The 11,460-nt window shown below is 34.5% G+C and overlaps 1 protein-coding gene across 1 annotated transcript; it reads right to left on the bottom strand.

The window, feature by feature from the left end:
- LOC107676087 (integrin beta-2-like) lies at window positions 1-8,521 on the bottom strand. The gene is made up of 16 exons (XM_016470608.1): window positions 8,404-8,521; window positions 7,020-7,077; window positions 6,476-6,567; window positions 5,615-5,807; window positions 5,324-5,494; window positions 4,973-5,214; window positions 4,619-4,774; window positions 3,838-3,933; window positions 3,474-3,563; window positions 3,230-3,364; window positions 2,912-3,099; window positions 2,274-2,506; window positions 1,965-2,181; window positions 1,354-1,559; window positions 830-993; window positions 1-710 (listed from the first exon to the last, which is right to left on the bottom strand). The coding sequence occupies exons 2-16, from the start codon at window positions 7,072-7,074 to the stop codon at window positions 645-647; spliced, it is 2,304 nt and encodes a 767-aa protein (XP_016326094.1). The 5' UTR covers window positions 7,075-7,077; window positions 8,404-8,521; the 3' UTR covers window positions 1-644.
- Between the last annotated feature and the right edge of the window lie 2,939 nt (window positions 8,522-11,460).

Genomic DNA, 11,460 nt, shown 5'->3' on the forward strand with positions numbered 1-11,460 from the left:
TTTATTTCAACTTTCTAAATTATAGAAATCAAAGTATTATCTTATTTATTATTTACAGTTTTAAAATGGCCTTGTGCCATCCGAGAACTAAATGCATAACCCAGATTCATAAAATCACAAGGCAGTTCTTGAAAAGTACAATCGTAATTCCAACTTTATTTATATTGAAAACATTTACAGAGCCCTCAAACACTGTTGGATGTTATGAACATTGAAAGACCAATAGGCAGGTTACAATGCAAGTATTCAGGTTACAAGTCTATTATCTTAATAATCTGGAAAGCCAATGAAGAATTTGTGAAATGCAGTACAGGGGCATTACATAGTGATCTCAGTTTTCAGGTATTTGCATCTGGACACATTGAAACATCCAATATCAGTGTATTGTACAGTATTACACAAAACATAAAAAAGCCTTTTGAATGTTAAATGATGTTAAACATTTAAAATACAATAAAACAAATGAATAAATCTCAAATAATTTGCAAACATTCATGCCTCTCTAAAGTTGCTGAAGATCTCACTGGACATCAAGAAAAGTTAAAGCTATTTTATTTTATTGAATGATCATGCATCAGACCCAAAGATTAATTTATACACATCCACTCTGTACTTCACGCATTCAGCACCAACAAGTTTTCTCACTAATCTCCAGAAAATGTTGGGTTTTGAACTGTGGTCGTAGCATTCTGGAATAACGGGTTGGTACCCTGTAGAAGGAGAAGAAAACATAATCTTCTTAATAAAAAGCATGAATACTGAACAGCTTTAGGCAGTTTGACTGAATATGAAGGGTAGGGATTTTATGCATAAAGAAAACAGAACTTACAGATGTTTTTTCATGTTTTCGATCTTTTTCAAATCTCTTCCATTCTCTAAGGTCACTTGCATACAGAACTCCTTTGACGATGAGGAGAATCAGGAGACCAATCAATGCCACAGCTACTAGAGATCCTCCTACGATGGCTGCTATGTTTGGCCCCTCAGGACATTCTAACACAAGAAACATAAAGGTAGAAAGCTTTAACTTTTGCTGTCAAACATGATGCTTTTTGAAACTGGAACATTTTGGAAAATTCTGACATTATTTACTCACCCTCATGTTGTACATTTTATGAAAATCATCATAAAAAGTCAATTTGACTACGTTTGAAGCTTTTTGTCACTATAAACTATGTGTTATTGTATAGAAAAGACATATAAAGTCAATAAAGATTCTTCAGAAATTCTCCTTTTGTGTTCCGCACAAAAAATAACAGCAGGGTTCAGAATGACATGAAGGGTGAACAACAACGACAGAACCCAAGAACCTAGTACATGTTTTAGTATTTCAGATAATGTGTCTGGGTCTACCTCTGTCTTTGAGGACATTGACAAAGTACTTGTCAAATCCAAGCTGTTCCGTCATCGTAAATGACATCCAGCAGCCCTCTTTATCTTTGACTCGACAGTCGCTCTTGATCAATTTTTCAACCATCGTATGTTGCAGATGTTTACAGTCTACAGAGCAGCTCTTCTCAAACGGACCAGTCCCAAAGGCCAAACATTCAACACAACTCCTGCAGTAGGTCAAGAATATTTTAGTACATTTTAAATGCATAAAATATTTCATTTAACATATATCATTTTATTTTTTATATTACATTCATGTATGTTATGTATATATTACAATAAGTAACAAATACATTTGCATTAAATATAATGAATAAAAATAGAAAAGACCCTAATTTATATAGCTGAGAATATGTGAAATGCCTTGCAGAAATGTTTTTAATGGCTCATTGGAAAACTGTCCTTATGAACTGATTCACATGAATTCTGTAGCTACGTTAGTAGTTGTAGTTAGTAATCCTCTGTTTGGACTTATGCAATTAATGAAAAACATTTATTTGGTTATAGTAATAATAGTTAATAATGCAGCAGCTTTGTAGAGCTCAGGGTCATTTGTTCTGAGGTTTACTTACCCTGACTCTTGACACGGACTTTGGTAAGTAGAACTCGTTTTGCAGTAGGGCCTCTTGTATCCTCTCTCACATTCACACTGGTTACATACACATTTCCCACGGTTATAACAAACACTTCCTTCGATCTTGCAATCCTCATCAGATTTTGCACAGTGACAAACTGCGCCCTCGTAGCCTGGATCACACTCACATCTACCACATTTGCACTTGCCATGACCTGTAAAATGAAGCCACGTTGCACTTAAGAACGTATTTTAAAAAATAAACTACAAAGCACATGTTAAATATGAGCTTTGCTACACAAATCACCTGCACACTGTTTATTGTCAAATTTTTCACAGTGCTCATCGTCGCATTCACAGAATTCGCCATAGAAATTGCCTCCACCCTCTGTAATATGACACTGACACCGTCCGCACACACAATCTCCTTTGCCTTCGCATTCGGTCCCGTTGTCCTTCCGACACTGCGCTTTCAATGACGCCTCATCCTTTTGGCCTAGTTTGCATTCACAGCGCTGTCCTAAGTAACCCGTATCACACCTGTGGACATGGGGAAGTTGCTTATGTCACTACACATATATACATATACTCCTGCAATAGGTCAAGAATATTTTAATAATTTTTAAACACACACACACACACACACACACACACATAGACATACACACACACACACACACACACACACATAGACACACACGTGCGCGCGCGCGCACAGAAAACATCTCATTGAATATATATATTTTTATATTAAGATTTCGATTTTATATTATCCTATTGATAATCAATTTTTTGAATGAAAAATACTATTCCTTATTCTTAGTTATGTATTTTTAGGTATGACCCAGGCATGTTGTAAGAGTCACCCAGGGAATCTGGAATTTTAAGGCCATAAAAAATGATGAAAAAGAAAGCAATTAAGAGGAAATTATATTTTTCTGTTACCTGCAGCCGCCGCAGACAACTTTACCGTTTCCCCCACAGTGAGGATGAGGTTGATTGGTATCATCACATTCACAATTGCATCGAGTCTGAACGTTCACCTTCACTTTTTCACTAAAGCCCAATGGCCCGATGAGGAAGCTCTGACTGGTAATGCATCTCTCTACTGTTACTGTCACATGAAAAATCACCTGAGAGGATTATGGTAAGAGTAAGGTTATTTACACAGTGTAAAGTCGTATAATATTGCTAAAATGATAAACCAAGATTTGCATCTTCACTTGCGTAAATGATATTTATGATCATTTGAACTAATCTTACCTCCTTACCAATGTTCACATTATCACATTTCCCCCTGTCACTGGGTTTTTCTCCACCAATACAGTTTGATGTGTATTTCACAGATATGAAGTCTGGGAGGGCTTCATGAGCCATGATCACTTCAGAGGTCAAGTTCTGTTCAGACCCCATAGGACATTAATAAGGGTGTTAAACAGAAAAGCTCTCACATCGCAATGTTTTACTTTAAAAAGGTTTGTGCAAAGTGGAAGTTCCATGCACTCACGTTGTATGCATCCACAATTAGATTGACAACGTTGCCCGAGTCTTCAGAGAGCACTCCTACTGCAGATTTAGGGATCAATTTGCTCAGCTCCTGTTAAGGAAACAAGTCAAGTACATCACAGTACTTCCACTATTAAGAATATTAATGTGAATTGTGTGTAAATAAAATTAAGCAAAATGTGAAGTGTTTTAAATAGACCAAATGTAACTACAAAGATAATGACTGTCAAACAGGTTTCCCAAACACTGCTAAAGTGCCACAGAGTCAGTTTACACTAGTTTACACTTTTCAGGGCACTCGATCTATGATTTTCATTGCTCTTTTACAGATAATATACTTGCTTATTTTAGCATGTTTTACTTACTGTGTACACAGTTTCCATTTTTTTAGTGACTGCAAAAATTGGTTGAATGTTTTGCTCCTCCAGCTTGCGAGCTATTTGTCCAACAGATGGGTAGTCCTGAAAACACAGATTGTATTATAGTTTTGATATGTTTACATAATATGATATCAAGGTACTAATAGTATCTAAAACATATACGCTTGTACAACTTTAGAGACATAAATGGTAACAAATTCCTTGAGGCTTCAAAATATTGAATTAGTGGAATTTAAAGGTTCATTTTTTCCCTGCGTTTGCAAATTACTTAGATTAATAAAACTTCCTAATTTATTATTATAAATTACATAATTTATTAATTTGACTGTTTTGACTTTCATTATCATTAATATACTATTATAGTTTAATAATAAACTATACTAATAATAAACTATTATAGTTTAATAATATAGTAATTCAATATTTTAAATTATATTTTATTGTTATATTTTCTGTTTTCATCTTAATTTTGTTGTGTTTTGTCATTTTTATTCTTTTTTTAATTTGTCTTTATTAAGTTTTAGTTAGTACTTTAAACAAAAAACGAGCAACTTGCTGGAATAAAATACGTTTTTTTTTTATTTCAGTTTAATGTTTATTATATGTAAAGTATACTGAAAATGATTTTTCAGTACTTTTTTTTTTTTTTACTTTGTTAACGATAATAAGCCGGCCTTTGACTTTCTTGGTGTAGTTCAAATGTTTTTAAGATAAATATTATAAACATATGGTATTAATACAATTAAGATAAAGTATTACATCGTACCCATAGGCTGCTCTTGCTGTACTTTCTGTCGACCAGCTGACAGGTTTCTTTGTTTGGTTCCAGAATGGCAGCAAGTTTTCCATCCCCTGCCATGTGGAAGCCGTCATCAGTGGCCAACACCAGCAGTCGAGTGCTGTTTCCCCACCCGATCTCTTTCTGCATGGGTAACACATTTTGCTTTCAATTTATTTACATGATAAAGAACATCATGCATGAATCAGGCTTCATATAATATCTTGCCTGTTTCACACTGCATTAAATATAATTCAGTGTGACATGGTGTGGATGATGTAACCTGTTAATATGGCAGCCAAATACATTTCTGCCACTTATGCATGCAGTGTGAAGTCTCACCACACAGACCGCGGCTTGCATGATAGCATCCAGGCTTCCTTCTGGGGGGTCCAGGTTTCCAGATATATGCTGCTCGGCTACCATAGTTTTGAATTTGCTTCCATCGGTTGTCAGTGAAAGCACATGCTGAAAGCCAAATGCTGGCTGGCATGGTTCATTTTTATCTGAGCATGGCCGTTGGAGCTTCGCTTCATTGGTGTCGGTGTATGGAAGAAGTGTTTTGTCGACAAACGAACCGAAGCCTGCATCAGGAAGGTTGGTTCATTAAGCCACTGCCTTAATCTTTCAACTCTGAAACATGTATGATATTATAATATATATATTTATGTAAATATATTTAAATACTTTTACCTATCCTGGCATTGCCAGTGATCCTATTGAGTTCTTCGAGTAACTTATTTCCCAGATTTTTCACATTCTCCAAATCATCTTTCATGGAGTATGAGAGATCCATTAGGTAGTAGAGATCTACTGGATAGCCTTCTGCCCTTTTAAAATGTAGTTGAAAAGTGTAGGGCATCCCTGAGAAAACAACACATTCAGTCACCTCTATTCTCTTCTGATAGTCAGGTTCAAACGTAAATTAAAAAGCAAAGTTGTTTGGGTTAAGCTATACAGTAGATTTGTAAGAATGTAACACACCTGGTCTAAGATCCAGTTGTATTTCTTGTGGTTGGATCTGCACTGGATTTTTACCAGCAATCAGGGGCTTGTTTGAAATTCTTATAAAATCGTTTTTAGGATTTATTATGCCAGTGGGTGAACATCCTCTTTCTTCAAGCACAGCAACTGTGTCACAACGTGCTGCTTCCTGCTCCCCAGTCTTGGTGAAATTCTGTGGTTTAAATAGGACAGACAGCATTATATGAAGGAGATTTTTCTTTACTTGAAAAAGCTGTTGACTATTGAACAAACCAACATTGGATATTCCAATTTGACTTTGAAATGTTAGAAATCAAATAGTTGACAATGAATAGTAAAACTTGCAAGCTCCAGTTAGATTGTCTGGCTGCAATGACATTTTGAGGCTTTTTTTGTTGTTGTTGCAATCAATAAAATTGCATTTAAAAGGTACTTCTTGATAATTCGAATGCTCGTGAACAAGTAGTGTTCGCTGGAGTTTGAGTCACTTAGTAGCAAGCGAGATATTCATGAGCATAACTTTGTTTTTTTATCTATGAAATTATCATCAGTTGTTACTAGTGAATTGTTGTGCCATATTTATAATATTTCTGTGCTAGTGTGGTATTTTCATAGTGTGGATGATTTAAATATCATCTAAATTCTTAGTCAGAATAAGCTGGAAAGTGGACCAGATTTTATGCTGCATGTCAAATTCTGGCAATGTGAGGGATTGAAATATTATATACTTCATATTATATTAGCATGGACTGAGTTCAGACAGTCAGATATTTTTCTAAAGGCCAATTAAATGGTGTTTCACAGGTTTCCTGAAAATCGATTTCACTAATATTAACAAAAGAGCCATTAAGCAGCGCTTACCAAGTCTTTACACCAGGCACAGCCAGGCCCAGACTTGATGCAGTCTCCACATGTGTTTACTGAAGCTTTTAAACATGGTTCCTGAGTGTAGACTGCAACACAAAGTTTAAACTTCAGTTATGCCTTGAAACAGTCTATTTTGTTTGCATGATTCAGCATCCTGGATATTTGCTCTGTTATGATTAATGTAGTTAAAAGACATAAATACAAAATGCATTTATTTGTGAGACACATGCTTTGTTCCAAAACCTAGTGTGTGTGTGTGTGTGTGTATATATATGTTTTAGTTAGAACCAGGTTTTGGAACAGAGTCAAAATTCTTCAAACAAGGACTAGCTGTGTCCAAATCCCCCCACCATAACATCAGACACCATTTTTGTTTTTTGTACAAACTGCATGCACAGGATTGTGGAATATCATAGGCAGTAAAGGAGGTTATTACCACCTCTGTATATTACCTGCACAGGCAGTATTGTTCAGGTTTTGGACACAGCTGTAAATCCAGTTTAAGGACATCTGCACAAGGTGCATGCAGTGTACGTACCCTGTCTTCCCACCAACAACAGGAGAAGGCCCCTCAGACACACTGCCTGAAGCATTTCCTAGTGTAAAACAGTATTGTTTTTTTATCATAGTTCCTCATATTTCAGCTTCCTAAACAACTATTGAAAATGATGAGAAATGAGCTTGCCATTGCTATCTGTTTGATAATCAAACAAACCTTTCCTGTACATGTGCAGTTTTGCAGCAACTGTGCAAGTCATTAAACAGAAAAGTGTGAACTTGAAAAAAAGCAGATGTTTTTTTTAAATTTTTTTTAGCAGCAGTCAGTATGATGTGGCTGACACATCTCAGACAAAAGTGACTGCCATAGATGGTCAAATGACCTGTGTGCTTGACATTTATTGGCTCAAAGTGATTTTACCGAATCACCCAATGAAACATGGCTTAGTTTCCCACGCAAAGAGCTATATTTTCACTGTCGATTCTACAGCGAGATGTAGGTGCTTTACACCACTTTTCGCAATGTCAAATGCTTACAGGAACATAAAGAAATGCTGGTTTTATGACTTTGTTTTAGATGCTTATTTATACTGTCAAGCTTAAACCGTTATCATGTGTACAACTTCAGACTACTTTTATACTTTTTTTAACTGTATAAATCACCATCCATTTTGTTGTATGATAAAAAGCAACTCAGACATTTTGGTTAACATTTTATTTTGTGTTTCATAGAAGAAATAAAATAATGTGTTGGAATTCCTTTAATATATTGCCTTTAGTTATGATGTAGTTATTTGTCTTCAACATCTACCATAGTCCTTCCAGGAACATTAAAGAAATGCTGGTTTTATGACTTTGTTTTAGATGCTTATTTATACTGTCAAGCTTAAAACGTTATCATGTGTACAACTTCAGACTACTTTTATCATACTTTTTTTAACTGTATAAATCAAAATCCATTTTGTTGTATGATAAAAAGCAACTCAGACATTTTGGTTAACATTTTATTTTGTGTTTCATAGAAATAAAATAATAATGTGTTGGAATTCCTTTAATATATTGCCTTTAGTTATGATGTAGTTATTTGTCGTCAACATCTACCATAGTCCTCCACGAATTTAATAAATGCAGTTGATATTGCCATTTATACAAATCTTTATAATTAAATTATCCTTACTGTATGAAGTGAGAAAATAATCATCCTAGAGTTTACTGATTAATGTTAATCAATATTAATATTTGATTCATCCTTGATAATACTCGGTGTGAGTTGATTAGTGAACTAACGGTTGAGCAGATAGAAACTATGAAACTATTTCTTAAAGCTACAGTTACTGTTATTAAAACTACAACAGATAAGAATGAACAAAGAATTAGTCATGTACAAAATGCAAAAAATCAAGTATCAAACAGGCCTTACTTACTGTTGTCGAAATGCAACGCCCTAGAGAGATACAGCTGTCATAAGCGGCTATGAGAGGTTTTTTGGTTTCCTCAAACAGAACACAGTTGCTTCAGAACTGAAAGAAAGTTAGCAAACTGCTTCATACATGACAGGAAAGCAGAGAGGAAGTAGAGTGATGTAAGTCCTGAGAAAAAAATGGGCGTTGGGGTAACGTGGAGATGAGACAATGCAAATCAGAACCATGTATTCAACTAGAGTTTGAACTAAACGAGTTTAGAATAAAAGTTCCTACAACTGGAAATGTTACTGAGCGCCTTAGTAAGATATGTTAGGCATGGTTTTTTGATGTTAGAAACTGTCATACTTTACTTTTTCATGACCATTTACCACCTTTTCTTTTGCCATTTACAGTTAAACTTACTGTATCTTGCTGCTGTGCCTTGTAGACTTTCTACAAAAAAAACTTCACTCTTAACAAAGGTTCTTTACTGGAATATGGTTCCATGGAGAACCTTTAAAGAGATAGTTCAACCAAATATCAAAATTAAATGATCATTTACTCACCCTTGTGGTGTTCTAATACAAAAGGAGATTAAAAAAAAAAAATGTCCCCGTACATGTCGCGTGGGACCACTCTGTGATACTTTTGCTTCTTTTTTAAAAAGCTTGATGCTGATCGCCACACACTGCCATTGTATGGACAAGCATGCGCGGGATATTTTTTATATATTTTTTAATCTCCTTTTGTGGTCCAAAAAAGAAATAAATGCATATGGCATTAGAATAACACAAGGATGAGTAAATGATGATTTAATCTTAATTTTTGGGTGAACTATCCCCTTAACATCAATGGAACCTCCAAGGTTCTTTGAAAAATGTTTCTTCAGATTTTTAAAATGTTCTTTAGACTTTTAAGAGCTGTTCACCAAAAGGTTATTTGGGGAACCTAAAATGGTTCTTCATAACCAGAGTGTACCTCTGCTTTAGCTTACTAGGAAACGTATTGTGGTACTGCAAGAATTGTTGGCTTTTGTATGATAAACCGCTTGTGATGTTCCTCATTTCTAAGATGCTTTGAATAAAAGTCATTAGTCTGAAAACCTATGATAACATGCGTTGTTGGTGTGTAGGCTAACAGTGGGTGCCACATGCAGTGCTTCTCAATCTGTGGTACGTGGAGTGCCCCCAGGTGGTATGCAACTCTGGAAATTCATCATAATAAGAAATATACGTTTGATTTGTCATGTTATTTTTTTGGGATGTTTTATTCCTAATGCCGATTTTTTTTATTTGAATATAATTATATAATTTAATTAAATGTTAATGTAATTCAATAAAAGGCATATGAAATATGTTGCAACCATGAGACATAAAATGTATATGTTATTTCATTAGATATTATTCCGTTTTTTCTGCCCTTCTGTCTGTGAGCTTGATTTCCTGAAGAAGACTATTTTTGACTCTTAAAAATGTAATTCAGTTGTTTTGAGCATGATATAAAAAAAAACAGTAAACCAGACAAATCGTTTTATTAGTGTTTTTAAAGTAGATTGCAATATTTGAAATAATGTTTTATGATGTTTTTTAAAATAATGTTTGAATTGTATTGTATAACTTGAATTACTATTTTGTTAATTTCAGATTCCGCTCTGGTAGGATCCTTCCACAGATCTGCAAAGGGCCTGTGTATGAACTCATGAGAGTCTCAGCATTGGGATTTATCTTCACTAGATGGATACTGGAAGAATATTGGTAATAACCAAAATATAGTGTATGTTGTAAAATGTCATTAAGTTTATGCTCAAAGAGAATGTTTTTTTAAATTTATTTATTTTTTATTGAGAACCACTGTGTTAATTTATATTTGGAAGATGTGGAGGTTTGTAACCTTCTCAGCGAGCAAATACAAGATAAACACTACACTTGTTAAATGCTTACTTCCTGTGATGGGTCACACCCAGAGCAGGACCACTTGTTTAACTTTGAATCATCCTACTCAACATTACTTTCTGTCTTCTTGTGTGATGGTTAGAAAATTATGATTATCAGTTTCGGAACAAGGAAGTTAAACCACAAATAGGGAAGTAGCTTGTGTTGCTCTTTTCTAAATATATTTTTAAAAGTGGGTGAAGGGAGATTGACACAGTCACCAGTCATATCTATTGCAATATTTTCTGTGAAATTATACTTTGTTTATTTAAAAACTTGACTAAGTTTTGACTAAACCATGCAAGTGTGATTCAACATGAGTTACAAATTTGCATACACGTACAAAAAAATAATCCTGCTTTGTGTTAAAGGGAAGTGTATAATTTCTGGGCTTCTTGTGGCACCAATCAGAACTGCAGTCTGTCTGGATGGCCTCAACCAATGGTGTGAGTTTGACAAACAACAGTAGACAGGAGAGTGTTTGAAAGTCATTATTTTTGCAATTCTGTTTGATACACAGAAATTTCACACTTCACAGTTTTAAAGTTATGTATTTCTCCAGATCATTTACAATTTAACTTTTTTTCCCCCTGGATTTTGTTACACTACCCTAATAAGCAAAACCCAGACATCACTTTGTCATAAGTGAAATTTGCACTATTGATGACCTCAGACTCATTATCTGAGGAACTGTAAAAAAAAAAAAAAAAGATAAATGTTTTATTCCAGTGTATTAGGATATACATATATTGGGCCGGCATTTCACCAATGTCAAAAATAAAAGCCTATATAATTTAACAAAAATATACAAAATATACAAATATAAATATACAACAATGCACATTTCAACACTTAAAATTAAAGCATTTTACAAAAACAAATAAAAGTATTGAAACAGCCACATACTGTATGTTGAGAAAACCAAAAATTTTTGACGGGACATGCATGCTATTTTCACAGCACATTATGTTTTAGGGAGATCGAACTTTTGAACTAACAGAGTATTTCTGAATTATTGTGGGAAAAATAGCACCATCTACTGAGAGGCGTGGGCATGGTGGAGTAAGCCACTCAGTCATAATGTTTATGAAACTAAAACTCTAGAGACAAAGTGCAAGTACTTGAAATAATACAGTAGTTTGGCTAG

Source organism: Sinocyclocheilus anshuiensis, unplaced genomic scaffold (assembly GCF_001515605.1).
Source record: "Sinocyclocheilus anshuiensis isolate Anshui unplaced genomic scaffold, SAMN03320099.WGS_v1.1 scaffold1932, whole genome shotgun sequence".
In the NCBI taxonomy this organism is placed as follows: domain Eukaryota; kingdom Metazoa; phylum Chordata; class Actinopteri; order Cypriniformes; family Cyprinidae; genus Sinocyclocheilus; species Sinocyclocheilus anshuiensis.

What these genes read in the sequence shown, in the direction of transcription:
- LOC107676087 (XM_016470608.1), bottom strand. Translation starts at nt 7,074, where the DNA reads ATGCTTCAGGCAGTGTGTCTGAGGGGCCTTCTCCTGTTGTTGGTGGGA. An exon ending in ACAGCAAGAGCAGCCTATGG is followed by an intron (nt 3,934 to 4,618) that starts GTACGATGTAAT and finishes CTGTGTTTTCAG; the next exon opens with GACTACCCATCTGTTGGACA. An exon ending in ATGTGAACATTGGTAAGGAG is followed by an intron (nt 3,100 to 3,229) that starts GTAAGATTAGTT and finishes TAATCCTCTCAG; the next exon opens with GTGATTTTTCATGTGACAGT.